The sequence below is a fragment of the Armigeres subalbatus genome, chromosome 2, assembly GCF_024139115.2.
Source record: "Armigeres subalbatus isolate Guangzhou_Male chromosome 2, GZ_Asu_2, whole genome shotgun sequence".
Lineage (NCBI taxonomy): Eukaryota > Metazoa > Arthropoda > Insecta > Diptera > Culicidae > Armigeres > Armigeres subalbatus.
Window position 1 is genome coordinate 11,310,119 of NC_085140.1, and position 18,886 is coordinate 11,329,004.

The 18,886-nt window shown below is 36.7% G+C and overlaps 1 protein-coding gene across 1 annotated transcript in view; it reads right to left on the reverse strand.

Moving 5' to 3' along the window:
- LOC134217709 (division abnormally delayed protein) overlaps positions 1-2,556 on the reverse strand; it is a 360,844-nt gene extending 358,288 nt beyond the window's left edge. The window contains exon 1 of the mRNA XM_062696521.1: positions 1,142-2,556. Coding sequence (XP_062552505.1) covers positions 1,142-1,346 — 205 coding nt within the window. The 5' untranslated portion in view covers positions 1,347-2,556. The remainder of the gene's footprint in view (positions 1-1,141) is intronic.
- Positions 2,557-18,886: the final 16,330 nt, after the last annotated feature.

Sequence of the window (18,886 nt, forward strand, 5' to 3'; positions counted from 1 at the left end):
TTCTTTGCATGCTCCAGACATGTGAAATTCATTTGAGGGGGTTAGAAGCAGAGGGGAGTAAGTGCCATTTTGGTAAAATTTGAAAAAAAAAATGCTTTGGCTTTAAAGCTTTGCGGTAATATATTCATATAATTTGTACATTATTTGTAAAAAATATGAAAATTCACAAAAAATAATAGTTTTTTGAACTTCCTTACGATTTATATGAAACATATTGAAAAAATTTACACCCCTTTATCATCTCTGAAACTGGTTATGGATTTTATTCAGATTTGATTATGCCCGACTTAACGTCCCGCGTTTTTCAAACACAATCATCCAGAATCTTTAAGTTTTTAGAATCTCAGATTCTTTCAGAAAGTAAAATAAGACGCAATAGATCGTGTTTCAATTTTCGCAAATATTTAAAGTTCAGACACACTTGCTCCAACAAATATAGTGCAAGATCGTCGCTGATTTATTAGAATTCTATAATTAAAACCAGTTATGACGACTCACCCTCCCCCCCCCTGGATTTGATTGCCAAACATAATATTTTGTGGGGGTACAAAAATCGGGTAATTATGAGGATTTTCATAAGATTCTTTTACAAATTTGAAGAGTTTTTTTTTATTTTATTATTAATTTTGAATTTTGATTAATCTTGACGTCCCAATTTAATACAAAGTTTGTTTTAATACATTGTTTGCTACATATAAAATATTTAATATTAAATTAAAATGTTTCAGTACGAAAACCTAATGAACGTACCTAGTAATGCTTCATAATCAGATACTGCTGCATAATAACATCCGCAATTGCTTCGCATGTTTCTGATATCACTTTCTGGAAGGTGTATTCTACAATTTCCCTATCATGAATCATCCATCGACATTGATCACAATTAACCACACTTCGAGCTATCTATAGCGCTCCATTTGACACTCATTTGAATAAACTAGTTCACGGTTTGACAACGAGCTTGCTTCCCATATAGGTTTCTATTAGCCATTAGACCAGCACGGCCAGCGATACCCTACCTAGTCAATCATTCCAGCGATAAGGTTCCCCAGTTCAGTATATTGACCATTATGACGGACGATAAGCATCGATAACAAAACAAGCATTTATCTATTCGCTGCCTGCGGTGCTTCGAACTTACCTTGATTTTTGTTTGCCGGCTGGATTGTTACGTTGATCGACGAGAAGAAACTGCTAACGTGATCACAGTTGGGTAGTTCCTGCTGCTCGACACTCTTGGTGTCCACTCCGGTGGGTCCCAGCTCGAACGCGAAGGCAAACACGCAAAACAGGATCGCCACCCACGACATCTTCTGGCTGCAGGCTAATCCACGTGAGCGATGCATTTTCTTTTTGAATTTCTTCACAAACGTTGAACCGACTCTTCAAACTCACTCACAAGATGCTCATTATACTTTGGCGAAACGGGTCAGCGATAAATTTGCGAGAGTGACAATCTATCGGTGTCTGGTCGTTTCTTTTTCCCCTTTTTTCCCTGGCAGAAACGTGCTATCAAAATAACAAATATTTTCGTTTTGTGCACATATTTTCTCGGAAAAACGTTACACACGTTCGAAATTCGTCACACGTTTCTGAGTTTCTCGTAAGGCGATACACTTTGCTTGATTTTCCTCGCAATATTTTCCGCCCTTCACCCTCAGATTGTCAACCACTTAAGCGATTCCCGTTCTGGCTGCATGAAATAAAAATACACTGGCGCAGACATGCACGCGCTGGGTGCTCCCTCTTGAAAAGGCCAAAGCGCAAAAAACTGTAAACAAACCTGGACAGACACTTGACGCGTTTCTTATCGCGCGATTTGCCTCAACACAGATGTACACTCTCTTCTTATTTCTCCCTCGCACGATTATGTATTATTTTTATTAGACGGCCCAAACTCACTCCCTTCGAGCTTTCCGCCTTTCACGCCCCAGCCCGACCTATACCATCTAGTACTCTAACTTTCCCATGAACTAAACACTCATCGCACTCTCGCCTTCTATTTTGCTCTCCTTTCGCGAATCTTTTTTTGTGGGCGCAGATAGGTACCACTACAGTGAACGTACAGCTGCCACAAATTCGCGAAAACGAACGAATAATAAATGGCCGCTAGATCTGGTCATAACAGCAGGCAATTCGCACATCAGATCTGTGTATCCATGCGTTTAACAGATACGAAGTAACCACCGGGCATCTCCATGCATCGTTCAATCAGCTTATGGATTCTATGACCTTTGAACCGGGACAGTCAAGGCACCTTGGACACAGTTCTCAGCTCGTAACAAACAATTCTCTTCCTGTGCGACCTCGCCACCCACTGTTTATGCTTCGTAAGAGAAGGGAAAACCTATTTCCCTACCGGAATGATTCCACAGCGGAAAACTCAATCCTTTCCTCTTGCACAACCAGTGTTTCCCGTCGTTCTCACTGACTTAGTTCTAATAAGCCTTCTATCCCTTGAACAGAACGAGTAGAACCTCACATGCACACTGCTCAAACGGTACAACCAACCATAACAAGTGCCCGGAATGAACTGAGGAATGAAAATTCTGAACGGCGAGCGAACCCTCCTCTTTGCATCACACGACCCAACGACGACCACGGCAATGCAATGGTCCGGTCCGGTTCGATCAGTCAACCAGCCAGACAGCGGAGCAGCGATATAAGCAAGAGCGCAAACACGGTGTGTTTATTGTATGGGATTTTCATTCAAGACTTGCCAGCCGCACACTCGTATGATATGGGAGTTAATTTTGTTCGTTCTCGCAATGGAGGCGCGTTCATTTTCTCTTCAGCTTCCTTTGCAATTTACACGCTAGTGGTGGCAAACAAAAGCAGATGGAAATTACGATTGCTTATCCTCCGTGACATAACAGATAATCTTTTTCTCTCGAGATTTATGTCCGCTTTTTCAAATAGGACAATATCAATCCGAACGTACAACAAAACGTAACATTTTATCACGTCTGATGTAACAAAATTAATAGTACAAATTCCAACAATAAGTGAACCTGTGAGAGCCAAGTTTCATTCACGCTTTTGTATATCTTTCGACAGGCATGAGAACTTTTATCCAAAGGGAAGACGAGAAAATTGCTAACCAACTAATTTGCTAGTTAAGAAAATTATTTTGAGCTTTTTAGTGGAATGTCTTCACTTGTTGGCCGTCTTCAGTGTCTTGTACTTGACTCGACTCGCTAAGTCGAGTCAAGTACGAGACACTGAAGACGGCCTCACTGTTGAGGTCGAAATACGTATCTGTCAAGATACAATTAAGTGGTGGAATTCAATGGGATTGTACAAACTCGTCTTATGACAAGTAATTTGCTAGATCGAACCGGGAATTGAATCCTTAAATATGGAATGTTTCATAGCCACGCGTCTTACCGTTGAATTCGTTTCATGTGAGCATTTTTTAGCGTGTGAGTAATACGCGTGGAAAAATCGTGAATGAATGAATGAATCGTTCGCTTCTCTCGCTCTCGGTTGCTTGCGAATATCTAACACGTTTCCAGATTCTCTCAACGGGTGATTCGCAAGGTTTAAATGGAAGCATCATTTAAAATATCTTTAGTGTTACAACTTGTATAAATATACCGTAAAGCAATGGTGATCGATCTTGTGCCAGGCACTGAATTACAACGAACGATAAACGGAAAGGGTTTTACCATAAACGCAGTGCTCGAACCGTTCTCGTTTATGTGGGAAAATCCTGACCTCATGACAATCACTGGTTCAGCAGAACCACAGTTGAGGATAAACCTGTAAGAATTGAGTCCCTGAGGAAGGTCCCAAACGGACCGAAACGTTGGACAAGATTAAATAACAGTGTTTTGATTTTGTCAAGACTGAAAAGCCATCTCCGAATCATTAAACTGCAGTCGAAATTAATAGTAAATATACCGTAGACCGAAGGAAAATTGGTTACTCTTGTTTTACCTTTTTATCTTTAATAAGTATGCAACTATGACAAATTACTCTAACATAAAATACGATAAAGAGGACGAAAATATAGATTTTTTTTTAATTCTTTATTAGAGTGATTTTTAAGATTAACAAAGTTCATCACTACGAAAATATAGCTGTTAAGCGATGTGTTTCATTATTTCTATCGAATTAGTTATTTGCGTTAGTTAATTTTGCTTATTCTCACCTCGATTTTTTTTTTAAACTGGTCTCTGGATAGTGGATTGACAACAACTTCAGATCGCAATTACCTATCGTACATATTTTCAATAGCAAAACAGTAGATCGCAGTTCCCGTCGAACTTGTCGTGACCAAATGAAGTTAAAGAAAACTAAATAAATTCAACTAGTTGCCTTTCACTGTTACCTTTCTGATAATTAGAGGTTAGTATTTACAGAATAGTTCTCTGTGGAATACAATTTGTTTTGAGAAATAGGATGACACTTACATTTTTAAAGTTTACTAATTTTATTCTTGAATTATTGGTATGTACACTATAGATCCGAGCCTTAGATTTAAAGTTTGCTTTTGGAGTATTGTTTTTTTGCTTTTGGAGTAAAATTATAGTCCGTTGGAATAACATCGTTGTACGAGAAAGAGAAAAACTCTATGTCACTATGAAAGAATTCTTAAAATCGTTTTGCAACTATGAAAGTTATTTTCGAACCAATTGGCATAACCTGAGATTTATTTCCATATATGATTGCTACATAAAAAGCCTCATAATACGCAAACTTTTATTTGAATAAAAAAAACAAAAAAAGGTTCCCTCAACTATTAAGTAAGAGCTGAAAACTTTATTCTTATCATATATATAGCCTTGAGATACACCCAGGTTTTTTTTACACGGTTTGGTTTTGGTCGTTTAAGACCTTCAGCGTCAATGAAGCAATGAGTTAACCCCACCAAAAAATTCACAAAAAATCAAAGAAAATTCAGGGGGTATTTGGAAAGCTGTAAAAGTTCAGGTTAACCGAGAAATTAATGAATTCCAACCGTGTAAAAAAAAACATGGGTGTATAATGAAACTGCGTGTATATGCTGACACATTTCCAGCTACAATAATCATGTTCATATCGATATTTGCACTTCCAAAATTGCGAGGTGAAAAATTGCATAGTCTTAACAAAGAGGAAATAACATGGCGCGTAGACTCGTCTAAGTCATCTTAAACGTTTCATTTTTGCATTAACGGTGACACGGCAATCGGGCAATGTGCATTTTTGTAGTCGACACAAAAGAAAAATAGCAGAGTACTTCATTTTTTACTTACGTGCAATAAATGACCAATTTTCAGGGAAGTAAGAGGTGTATTGGGAGATCGCGATGTGGATTATATGCAGGCCATCTATGCCTTTCTTCGCTCGGCTGATATCAAAGTCTAATGCCCGTGTTTTTTCTCTTTCTCAGTTTTTTTCTCCGTTCGATTCTGTTTTTCTGTTCCGTGTACCACAAAGCCCTGGCCATCCGGAAGATGCTCCATGCCGAACAAAAATCGAGCACGACGCCACGCAAAACCGTTTCCAACGTCAAATGCCCGGATGAGCAGCTGGAATAACCTAAACCCATATTCCTACCCCGTCCGTCCTGAATTAAGTAATTTTTAACCTTGAGTCACCACGAGTATTATGGTCTACGTCCCCCTTCCCTACTAACTGTTAATGATAAGATGATACTGATTGTAAAAATATCATACTTAAGAATAGCGGCTCCGCAAAGTGTCACACACGACTGAGCCTACCAAATAAATGAAATGGTGAAAAAAAAAAATAAATGACCAATTAGATGCCGCAACCCATAACATCTATCCATGCCCTTTGTTTTATTCTGATGTACTTGAACTGTCAAATTTCCTCTAATTACGGTCATCATATAAGTTGAAAAATGGCTAACCGGCATTTATAACAGCCAGTCGATCTTCATGAATGTCATATCTAATTATTATGATTTTAAAGTTGATTTCATCGAAGCAAAATAATTAGCACAAATGGATCGCGAAAAATCAACTCGAATGCCACCGCCATATTTATTTCTCTACATTAGCAGAGATTTTTAATACAAATATCTATTTAAACTGCATTAGATTCATGGTAATATACGATATTTTATGAACGCTACAAACAAAAATTTGTTTGTAAAACTACAAAAAACAATAATAGAAATATTGCAGAAAATTTCAAATTTAATATTAATTTGTTTTATCGGGGTTTGCTGAGAGTGCATCAATTATATCGATGATTCGCACCATATAACACAATAAACCAAATTCGGCATTAAAAATTGAGTCACCATACATATACTTTGTTTTAATAATTTTTATCGATGGTTAATTATATATCATTTGCATATTTGGTTATGCCATTTTTTGGTTTCGTAGTCTCCATAAGAAGCCAAATTGGATCGCACATAAAAAGATCATCTAAATTGTTTGAATAGGCATTACTTTGAGGAACACTCTCTTCACTCAAAAGATTTCGAGCTGTGCAGAATCACGGTTTTCACGATCTACACGTGGAATTCGTGGCCGTGCGATTAGCGACGTCCATAAACGCATGTGCTATGGAGTGTGGGGTCGACTCCCGCCACGATAAGGAGGATTTTTTTCGTTATCGAAAAATTCTCCACTAGTCTACTGGGTGTTATGTACCTTGTCCGTTCTCTCATGCTAGATGATAAGTGTTCAATCTGTACGATCCCTGGTCGAAGACAATGTTCCTGTCTTTTTACACTAAACCAAGTGCGCAAGCTACCATTTAATATTTATTCTGCTATCAGTGCAAGATCTAATTACTAATTTTATATTTACTCGATTCTATACTCAGCCCATAGTTTCACATCAAGCAATCACTAAATCTACGAAGATAACATATAGCACTTTACACCTGATCGATCTTTATCCACCAAACTTTGATCACCTTTATCCGGCCTGGCCTATCGCTTTCGTCGATTTTCACGTTATAAACTACAACAGCTGATACTACCCATTATTTATTCGTTTTTTCCATGTTTTTTTTGCAGGATAGAATGCATTCAGAAATTTCCCAGTAGCACTCTCTCAGGTAGCTGCAAATTCAACATACTTTGTCTGCTGGAATGTCTTTCTGGTCCACTGAATAACACTTGAGCATAACCCTAAATTTCCTCTCCATATATGATCTTTTATCTACACCCCATAATACCAGCACACCAGACTCTAGGTGCGCATAGACAAGGTTTGTCGAAATCCTAGCCAGGTTCTTAAGCTTGGAAGAAAAAAAAAAGCTGCGTCAAACGGCCCACCAAGTTGTTAGGATATTCATGTGTGTTGAACATAGTTTTGTTGATGGAGCATCTTAAATTACTTATGAAAGAACGTGCTCTAAATGTTTTAGGCACTCATGAATTAAGGTATTAGTAAGACCGTTACAAATATTGAATTAGCATTTTGTCCTGCTGGTTTCCGAAAGGTCAAGGGAGGGATAATAAAAAATATATATTAAAATGAAAAAAAGTAAAAAATAAACTCCTCGGATTTGTTAAAGAATGTTTTGAAAATCCTCAAAATTATTCGAATTTAATGTTGTTGCCCCCTCAAAATATTATTTTTTGGCAAAAAATCCGACGGGGGAAAACAAAATAGTTTTTAAATATTTGTATCGGCCTAAATATTTTTTTTTTTTTTTAAATCGTAATTATGCAAAATTTACAGCTTTAATATCTTAGCCCAGCAGCTCTCAACCTGGGGTACATGTACCCCTTGAGGTAGCCTTGTTGGCCCCAGGGGATACCTCGGACAAAAATGCGTAATGGCAGATGTATTACAATTCCATTAAATACTTATTGATAAAGTTGTGTAACTTTTAAAAATTGAGTAATTTTTAATTCCAATACTTTGTACCGTACATAATATGTATGGCGATCAGTAAATGAAAACCTAATAAATCCTGCCACTACAACCAGCACAGTTTATAAAGGGCTGTGGGGCAAAACGTAGAGTGATCAAAATCTAGAACCTGAAGGCGCGGAGGCCTCAATTTAACAGGTACGACGGCTTATTTTTTCCGAAAAGCTAAATAGCCTCGTTGCTTGCTCCGAAGCTTTCGTTGACAAGACTCGGGAGGATCCTTTCAAGAGGCTCGGAAGCCTCATTTCAAAAAGACTTGAAAGCCTTCATTCAAGACTCGAAACCCTCCTTTCCAGAAGCTCGGGAGCTTCCTATCCAGAGGCTCAGAAGCTTTCTTTCAAGAGGCTCAGAAGCCTACTTTCATTAGGATCGGAAGCCTCTTTTCAAGATGTTTGGAATCCTGCCCAAGTAGCCAAAAGCTTCTTTGAAAGCACGTTTTTCGGTTAATTAGCTTGACTTAGCTGATTAAGCGGAAAACGTACTTTTAAAGGAACTTTTGGTTACTTGGGTGCTTTCAAGAGGCTCGGAAGCCTTCTTTTAAGAGTTTTGGAAGCCTCCTTTCAAGAGGTTTGGAAGTCTTCTTTCAAGACACTCAGAAGCGTCTTTTCAAGAAGCTCATAATAGTTCTTTTAAAAGGCTCAGAAACGTCTTTTCAAGAAGCTCAGAATCGTTCTTTAAAAAGGCTCAGAAGCGTCCTTGCAAAATGCACAGAAGTCCCCTTCTAAGAGCCTCAAAAACCTCCTCTCAAAAGGCTCGGAAGCATCCTTTCAAGAGCGGAAGCTTCCTTTCAAGAGTGGTAGCCTACTTTCGACAGGCCCGGAGGCTTCCTTTTAAGAGGCTCGGAAACTTCCCAGCCCTCAAATTATGTATAAACTTAATTTGAATTGTAATGCTCCGCGGAATAGCAAAAATTTCAGACAACTTTTCGGAGTGTCGTTTGCTCTACTTATGAGTTATACTTATTCTCATTTACCGCGTAAAAACATAGGGGTACCTCAATTAATGTAAAAGCTCGAAGAGATACCTCTCAGGAAAAAGGTTGAGGACCGCTGCCTTAGCCAATAGATATTTAACATCAACAACTATATATTGCTTGCACCACAAATGGGTACACTGTTTCTTTAGTGGTGGTAAAAATTAATTTTGGTTGTGCTATCCATTGATTTTTTATGAGACTCGCCACTATTGGTAAAGTTGCTCTGCGCAAGGCTGGTTCGTCTCTGCTATAGTTGCAAGGGAATCAATTTATTAAGGAAAATCATTATTTTCAATAGTTTTTCAAGCGAATTCTTAGGGTATGTTGCATTTAACCGGATATTTGAAGCATGACGAAACATAAACCATAATTATTAGTGTCTAATTATGAAAAATCTCGTGAAAAGTATTTTTGAAAAACATAAATTGAAAATTTTACAAAAATTGCAATTATAAAAGCTTATAAATTAATTTTAGTCCAAGTTACTCTACCTTTAAACAATGACTGTTTTGTTCAAATATCACCAAAATATTAAAAAACTAAAAATTATCATTATTATTTTATTTTTCACTAGCAGACCCGACGATCTTCGTTTCACCTAAAATTGATTTGTTCTTTGGTTAGTTCTCGAGTTATGCAGAAATTTCAGGTTCATTTGTATGGTAACCCCCCTTTCCCCAGGTTTCAAACCACCATAGAAACATATCTTTCCTTCCAATACCTTCACATGCCAAATTTAGTTTCATTTGCTTGATTAATTAACGAGTTATGATGAAATTGGTGTTTTATTTGTATGGGATCCCTCCTTTCCAATGAGGGGAGGGGTCTCGAACCATCTTAATAGCCTTTCCCGGCCCCAAATACCAAAAACCCCAAACAAATTTCCGATCGGTTAAGTAGTTTCTGAGTCTATAAGCCGGACAGCCGGTAACTTTGGGGTAGACAACGAACCCGATTACCGTACTCGGTACTCGGTGGAACGGGACCAGCACGGAAACAAATCAACTCCCATCATCATGAACAACAAATCCAGAAATCACAAATATTTATCAGTTCATGAAATCATGATTATAGTTCTTGATTTCTGGTACTTTATTCATGGCACTCTACAATGTTTACTAGTCTATAAAACGCATAACCAGTTACGCTTCGGTTGTTCCGTTCCCAAGAAAAAAGGACGGCCGAGAAACAGCGCCAGCGCCTTGGGCTCAAATAAGTTCATGGTGTATTGAGCAAAATTATTTAAGCTCCTTTAGTGGAATGTCTTCAACTGTCATAAGACGAGTCAAGCACTTTCCATTTAATTCCACCACGTTTTGTAATCTGTGCAACTGTGAGGCCGTCTTCAGTGTCTCGTACAACAAAGTCGAGTCAAATACGAGACACTGAAGACGGCATAACAGTTGAGGTCGACATACGTATCTGCAAAGATTACAAAATGTGGTGGAATGAAATGGAAAGTATTTAACTCGTCCTATGACAGTTGCCATGGTGTATTCCCAAGTAACTCCGAAAACATCTTTCATAACGTAGACTTAGGAAACTTGTATGACAGTAATATAGATGACATATACAAAATGACATATTTAATGAATGTTGTGAAAAGGTTTTTGCTGAACATACCGTCCTTGATCGTAGAAGATGTTTTTTACTACATTCTCACTTGCTGATAACATGAAATTTACATATTCACATTTATTTGGTTTTTCATAATGTTTTGTTTTATACTCTCACGACACTTACGGATGATTTCACGAACTTTCAAATAACATGTATAGTTAGATATACAGTTATGATGCTTAGTACAAATCAGTGTTTTGAACTTGATTTCAGCATTTCTCCCATTGAACCAATAACACTCATATTGCCTATAATCGTCTCTTTGGAACCGAGAACATGTTTCCCAAATTAAGCTCAAATCGGTTGAGAGGTTCCAAATTCAATAGAATCCCACCAGACCTGCCTTCTTTTCTAACCTCCCATAATCGTTCACTCAGGATAAAGAATATGTGTACAAAATTTGATTGAAATCGGTTCTGGGGGTTTGTAGTTATATTGAATTGATCGTTTTCAAAACAATACTCATCTCCCCCTTCCCTTTTTTCAATGACGCTCCCACCCTTTTTGTTATTTATATATAGAAATGTGTTGTTTAAATATAGATAGAGATAGCGGTAGAGAAAATGGCATTTCAATTTTAAATACTATTATGTCATGTCATATGCACCAAATCCATGGTGTAATAACAATTTTTCTGTTAACTTATCAGATATTTTTGATACCGTTGATTCAATTCGGCAAGCCTCGTTGGATAAACATACGACTCGTGCTGGAAAAATCCTCTTTTTGCAACTAGTTGCACAAGCTGCTGTTATTGACTGTACTATAGTAGATTAATGAATAAATGTTATTTCTTGTTGGTATATAAAACATTCATTTTCTCAAAACACCATGCGCCTCCATATTGACCAAGTCTTTTCAACCTTTGGGGTAATGGAGAATAGTGGTTTCCCCAACGTTTTTGCGGGTTGCTGCATGCAATGTTCTATTTATGCTTCCATACTAATGACAACAGAATCGCAGTCGCCAACCGAAGTGGACCTTATTGTGCTTCAAAATAAAACTTGTTGTCGGTCAACCGTTTTTAAATTAGGAAAACTTGTAGTTTTGAGTATGTTATTCTTTTACATTACTTACGCCACCTTCAAAGTTTTCTCAAAAAATGAAATATCATTCAATAAACATAAAATTTTAAAAATCGATTTTGCTTCATCGCGTTCATCTGATTCTCTCCCATGTTCTGAGTGTCCTCCGAACATTTGAGCTAATTTGGGTAAAAAACTGATTTAGCACAAGCATTCTCATGTTTACATGAAAACTGGTATGGGGAAATTAACTTTTTCACTATTCTTATTTAAGCCCTTACCCATTAGGTGCTAGCGAAAAGAAAACCTTCATAGCTGAAAGGAATACTCAAGATCTTTCGCTCAGCAAAAAATGCATTAATTTATTAATTAATCGTTACATTGATTAATCGTTACAATAATTAATATAAGTTTTCTATACGTCAGCGCCTAATAGGGAAACGACATAATCAGTATAACGAAAACATTTCCCATACTAATTTCAATGCAAACTTGAAAAGGCTTGTGTTAGGTCAGTTATTATCCAAATCAGTTCAAATTTTTGGAGATTACTCAGAATATGAGAGACAATCAAATGAGTGTTGTGGAGCAAAACAATTTTTTTCAGCCACCCTGCACATGATTAGCAGAACTATAGTCTGTCGGGTTAATGAATAAAACAACCATCGCACTGTAACATATATTTGAGATGATTCAAGGAAAAGCTTAGTTGGATATTGGATTGTTATTGTTGGAAAAGCGGTCTTCCACACCTTCTGTTCCATTCAACAAATTTCCTGCCGCAACCCGTAATTCCTAGTAAACATTTTCAAAAGATATCCTACGGAGTAAGATTTACTATGGTCACCTTATTAACCAACTTTTAACCTTAACCTACTTGACATACCATTACGATTGCCCCATATTGAGAGAGGCAATTTAAAGTGTGATATAAGTCACTTTTTAAGTGATTGTTCAATATTTCGGCACTTTTACGCGATTAAAATAATTTTAATATGTTAATTATTGAAGCTTTAAAGCATTATGCATCGGGCCCTTTTGGCGATTTGGGCGTAACTTATTTTGTAAACAAACATGAATAAAAGCGTTTTTCTCCTAATCTAATTCACTTATCTGATAAAGGAAAGCTTATTCTGTCGGATACATACCTTCAACCGTCTAAGACGAATTTAATACTCTCCATTTAATTCCACCAATTAATTTTCGATATCTTTGCAGATACGTATTTCGACCACAACTGTGTGGTCGTCTTAATCCGCAAAGATATCGAAAATTAATTGGTGGAATTAAATGGAGAGTACTTAATTCGTCTTAGACGGTTGAATACATTCCACTAAAAGAGCTTTATATATTTTTCAGCATACTTTGATTTTCTCAAGAAATGTTTGCTTTAGCAGGAATTCGCCTACTAAAATTTGTTTTCAAAATTTAAATCGCGAATCGGCCCCAAATGGGTTAACCTCACTTGCCCACTCGGGGCCTAAATCGTTCAACAAAAAATCAGAAAACAAAAAAGACTCATAGTATTTCCTCGAAACGAAACATGGCGACGTATCTGATTCCGGAGCAGATGGAATCTTCAGATCTTCTCATAGTTTTGTCTAAAAGAAATGGTCATTCGGTGGTCACTGAACACCGTCCAAAATCTCTGCAGTCTTCCCATGAACAATTAGTATCTCATGGAATTGTTTGTCCGACACGTCAAACTCTTATAAATTTCTTGAGAACACTAAAAAGATTCAAAGTTTCTTCTTCCGGTGGCAAGGAACACGTTCGGAGCCTAAAAATCATTCGTCCAAACTAAAAATCGTCCGAAATTAAAAATTCGTCCGAAACCTAAAAATCTGCAGAATTTTTTAGAAAAGCTGAGTTGTGTAAATAAGGTACCCCGGGGCAAGTGAAAATACGGGGTAAGTGGGTACTATGGCTGCCGATTAATCCGTGAACGTTTTTAATGGTAACTATGTTCTAGAAAGATGAAGCAGAGCTATCAACGAATTCACCTGACACAAAAATATTTGGAATAAAGACCATTAGCGGCACCATACTAATGGTATTGTTTTATCATGAGTTTAAACTACAGGCAAAAGCTATTACTTTTATTTTAATTCAATGGATTTCCAACAAAATAGTCGTTTCTAAATTCATCATTGATGTGGAATATCTTGAGCAATTGAATAACTGTGTGATGTCGAAAACGATTTAAAAGTTTTGATCAAAGCCAGAATCTGCAATTTTCACTTGCCCTTGAGTTTTAACATAGATGGGGCAAGTGGGACATATTTGAACAACATTCTCGATAGAGCCATTTTACCTGTTTTTAGATTGTTGTCTAGTTAAAAATAACTTCGACACTCATATATCATGTGGATCTGAATCAAATGCAGTGGATATATTTATTTTCGTTGTTAAGAAGTAGTGTACAGTTGATTTACCAAATGTGTATTTTACTTTCTGAAAATTATCTCCCTCATGGAAAAGAGCAATGCTGCAATGCTATGTGAAATTTTCCGTTTACAGTGCAAATAATCTATTTATTTTACAATAGATCAACAGGTTTTGTCTTGTGTTTTGTTATTTTTAAACATCGCATCAGATTTTCAGATAAATAGAGTGCTTAGGACATAAATTGGCCATTTTGTTCTATTACAAATTTACAACACTGCGCATCGCCTGAATAAAAACGTTTCTTTCGAGGTTCTAATTTATGTAATAATTTGTGTTCTAAACAGATAAACATTCATTCGAAAGGTGAACAAAGATTTGCGTATCTTGTCCATCTAACACAATTGGTAAGAAAGTAAGCTAATAGCTAATGGAAAGCCAGTCAATAGCCAATTAAACAGTGAACCGACTTTTTTTTTACATCTGCTAACATTGTAAACCCTTTCTTTTTGCAAAAACAAAAGTCTGACAAGCAATAAACCTCCATCCATGATCTGAAATACTACGACTCAGAAACTACATGAACATTTTATCTACATTCTTCATATTAGTTTCGTTCGACAGTATAAAGCAGAATAGGTCCCACTTGCCCCGTTTGAAGGGGTAAGTGGGTCCTACAGGTAAATTGTCACTGTCACTACCAATATTTTTTGTAACTGAATAAATGGCTTACAACACGTCCACACTTCAACAACGGAAGCATATAATGATGTATCCGTGGTTAATGTCCTGAAATACCCTGTTTTCTTAATATGCGTGAACAATTTTGTCGAACTAGCGTTTTTTTAGGTCCCACTTGCCCCGAGGTACCTTAGTTAAAAGTGACAAGTGTCATGTAAAAAGTTGAAAAGTGAAAAGTGAAAAGTGAAAAGTGAAAAGTGAAAAGTGAAAAGTGAAAAGTGAAAAGTGAAAAGTGAAAAGTGTAAAGTGAAAAAATGAAAAGCGAAAAGTGAAAAGTGAAAAGTAAAAAAAGTGAAAAGTGAAAAGTAAAAAGTGAAAAGTGAAAAGTGAAAAGTGAAAAGTGAAAAGTGAAAAGTGAAAAGTGAAAAGTGAAAAGGAAAAGTGAAAAGTGAAAAGTGAAAAGTGAAAAGTGAAAAGTGAAAAGTGAAAAGTGAAAAGTGAAAAGTGAAAAGTGAAAAGTGAAAAGTGAAAAGTGAAAAATGAAAAGTGAAAAGCGGAAAGTGAAAAGTGAAAAATGAAAAGTGAAAAGAGAAAAGTGAAAAGTGAAAAGTGAAAAGTGAAAAGTGAAAAGAGAAAAGTGAAAAGTGAAAAGTGAAAAGTGAAAAATGAAAAGTGAAAAGCGGAAAATGAAAAGTGAAAAGCGAAAAGTGAAAATGAAATGTGTTAAAAGTGGAAAGTGAAAAATGAGAAGAGAAAAATCAAAATGATAAGTAAAAACAAAATTGAGAAGTATGAAGTAAGAAAAAAATGAGAAGCGACAAATAAGAAATAAGTAGTGCGAAATGAGAAATAATAGCGATAAGTGAGAAGCGATGAGTGAGAAGCGATAAGTGAGAAACGATAAGTTAGAAATGAGAAAATAGTAGTGAGAGTGGATAGTAAAAGTAAAACATAAGAAGTGAGAAATGAGAATTGAGAGGAGAGAAGTAAAAAGTGAGTAGTGTACAGCAACAATAGGAAGTGCGAAGAAGAAGTGAAAAGTAAAAAATGAGAAGTAAAAAAGGAAAGGTGAGAAGTAAAAAGTAAACAGTAAGAAGTGAGAAGTGAGGAAAAATAAATAAGAAGTAATTGGTTAGAAATGAGAAGTGAGAAATAAGAAATGAGGAGTGAGAAACGAGAAATGCGAAGTAATTAGTGAGATGTGAGAATTGAAAATTTTGCCATTAGTCCTTATTCCTTCCTATTTCTCCTTCCTCCTTCTTTATTTTTCCTCTTTCGTTCTTCCTTCTTCCTCTCTATTCCTTCCATCTTTCTCGCTGTTCCTTCCTTCTTCCTTCTTTCTTTTTGGTTTCATCTTTCTTCTTTCTTCCTTTTTCCATATTTCATTTTTCTTTCTTCCTTCATCCTTATTCTCTCTCCCTTCCTTTCTATTCTTTCTCTTTTTTTCTTCCATATTTCATACATATTCTTCTTTCTTCTTTCTGTTCTATATCTCACCACTCACTTCTTGCTTCTCAACACCTCGCTCCTTACTTTCCAATTATCGTCTCTTACTTCTCACCTCTTGTTTCTGTTTTCCTCATTCCCTGCTATTTCTCACTTCAAGGCTATCATATCTAACTTCTTACCACAAATTTCTCACTTCTCATTTTTCACTCAGTACTCAATTTCTCAATAATCACTACGCACTACTCTGAACTCACTTTGAACAACTCATTTCTCACTTCTCAGTTCTCACTTTTTACTGTTCTTTTCGGACATCCCACTTCTTACTTTACTAAATAAGTAATCACATTTCAACTATTCGGCAGAATTATCCCTTCGGCCAATTAGTATTCGGTCAAACGGCATTCGGCCATGTGACTCTAAACCGAATCTTCGGTATGAGATGCCAAAATCAATCCGGAATTCTTCACAAGATTGAAAATGCTTTGTACACAAATTACGTAACGTTTAAGGGAGAGGGAGTAAGATTGAGCAACCGTTACTTATTGGGTCATAGAAAGGAGGGGAGTTTCTGGATCGTTACGTAACAAAATAATTAAATAAATAAATCAATACTGGATACGTAATTATGTAGCAAAATACAATGTCCTGCTTAAGGATAAGCCTCCCGGAATCCAAAACAAATTTTACTCGCATTTTCAAGGGCACTTCACTCAATACGGAAGGTACTGTTATTTTTATTATCCAGTTCATGCGTCAAATAATAAAAAAGATAGTTGTGCGTTGCTTCCACTTGATTAGGGTGCCCTTGAAAACGTGAGTGAAATTTGTTTTGGATAACAGAAGGCTTGTTTTTAAAATGAGGATGAAACATTAAAACAAACAACAATAACGGTTTTTTGTTAGGTTATTATAACAATTAGATAATATGGGGAGGGGGGTTTGTCTTAGTGAGCATCACGTAATTAAAAGTAAGGAGTCTGGTCACGCGTTAATTATTGTTACATGACTGTGTTCATAATCCCGATTTTTTCGATCCCGTTACGCAAAGCTGAAGTGAATTCGCAATTCCAATATGGAACAAACCGTTATACTTGCCCTACTCTTTTTTTACACGTTACCGCTTTATCCCGCTGCCCACACGCATCAAGTACGTGGAGCTCAAATTGAACAGCGGAAGAAGTCAAACTTTTCACTTTTTCATTAAAATCTTGAATGGATAGCCACACAACTATTCGGGATTCCCAGATCTCATTCGGATAGGCCCATCCAAACAGTGCAAGAAATCATTCGTCCGACTGACACCTAAAAATTGTCTTTATAATATAAGAAATCACTAGTCGCAGATTCGTTTTGGCATATAACTGCTCATCGGTTGGTCATGGAACAATTTGAGCACTTACAAGATCTCTATTATGGCAGTTAAATACTCCGATATCTGCCCCTCTCAGTCTCTATAGAAACGTGAAAGATGAAAGGCATGCTAAAAAATCTCACAAATTTCAATTTCGTGGCAGGAAATGACAGTGTGCATTATCTGCTTATTATTGTGTTTATTACCGCTTTTAACTAGAAATATGATTAATTTATCGGCTTGTCACAATTCTTTGCATTTATCTATTAATATAATTTAGAAATTTTAATTTATAGCAAAGCATAACATCTTTTATGACTGCTTTTCATGTGAAATTGATCAAACAGCCCACGAAAGACGAGCTCTGTGGTCTAGTGGCTACCTCTTCTGCCTTACAAGTAGGAGGTCGTGGGTTCAATTCCAGGCTCATCCCTTTTCAACTTTGTATCTTTATCTTGATTATTTCTGTGTTTCACACTTTCCAAAACGATCCCTACTGTTATAACCTCTCACACAATCCCAAAACCTCCCATGGCACCTATGAGAGGTCGTAGAGTTCTCTGCATCTTTCTTAAGTAAGTGTCCAATTAACCATCCTTCCACTTCTACAGCATTCGCACCACTTACGAATTTGTGCGAAATGCTCAATGCTAATTCTAATGCTAAAATTGATCAAACAGCCCACGATACTTTCATTTTAGTCTCCCACATTATCATTGAACCTAGAAAACCAAAACTGTTGGTACCCAAATATTATCAGAGCTCTAGTGCCGCCCGTGTGAAAGATGCGACAGATCAGGCCCCAAATTGTTACTTGGCTAGCCCTTATTCGTTACCTGTTTGGTTTAAAATAATTTTTCGGGTTTAGAATAATTATATGCTGACAAGTTTAACTGTAAGATTATTCCGTGGACAAAAAAGTAAAACTATTAGATGATGTCATTCCGCTTTATTCATAACACATTACTCAATAACAATTGTCGACTTCATGTTCCATTGATACCCCCGAGAGCAAAACGTTGAAAGGTACATAATATGTATGTATATCTACTTAACATGCAAAATCAATTTACCTACTTAAAAGAACGTAGACATCAACGAGGCTAAGTAAACGATTCAATATCCTTACGCTACAGCAAGCTCAAACCGGAAAAATCTCAGCAATATCGTGATTGACCCCGATCTCTAGCAACGTAGTGCGAGATCTTAGTTTGACATGCCTCAAACTTCGATTGAACGTTGTTGTTGAATCAAAAATTAGGTTCTTGATCGCCTGCTCATTCAACGCAGATTATGCACACCGTTGTTCGACTTGCAAAGCCAATGTCGATCAATATCCTATAGGTTGCACCGGGAAAGAGCAAGAACAAGAACCCAACGTAAATGTGGCACAGATAATTTGCATAATTTTGTTACGAAATCTTAGCAATACAAGAGATACGAAGTCTCAAACGTCTTGCCCCTCCACTCGACACTACAACCATCCGGTCGTCATCATCGACTGGCAACTTCTTTTGTTTCAATTCATTAATTTTATTTGCGGAACATA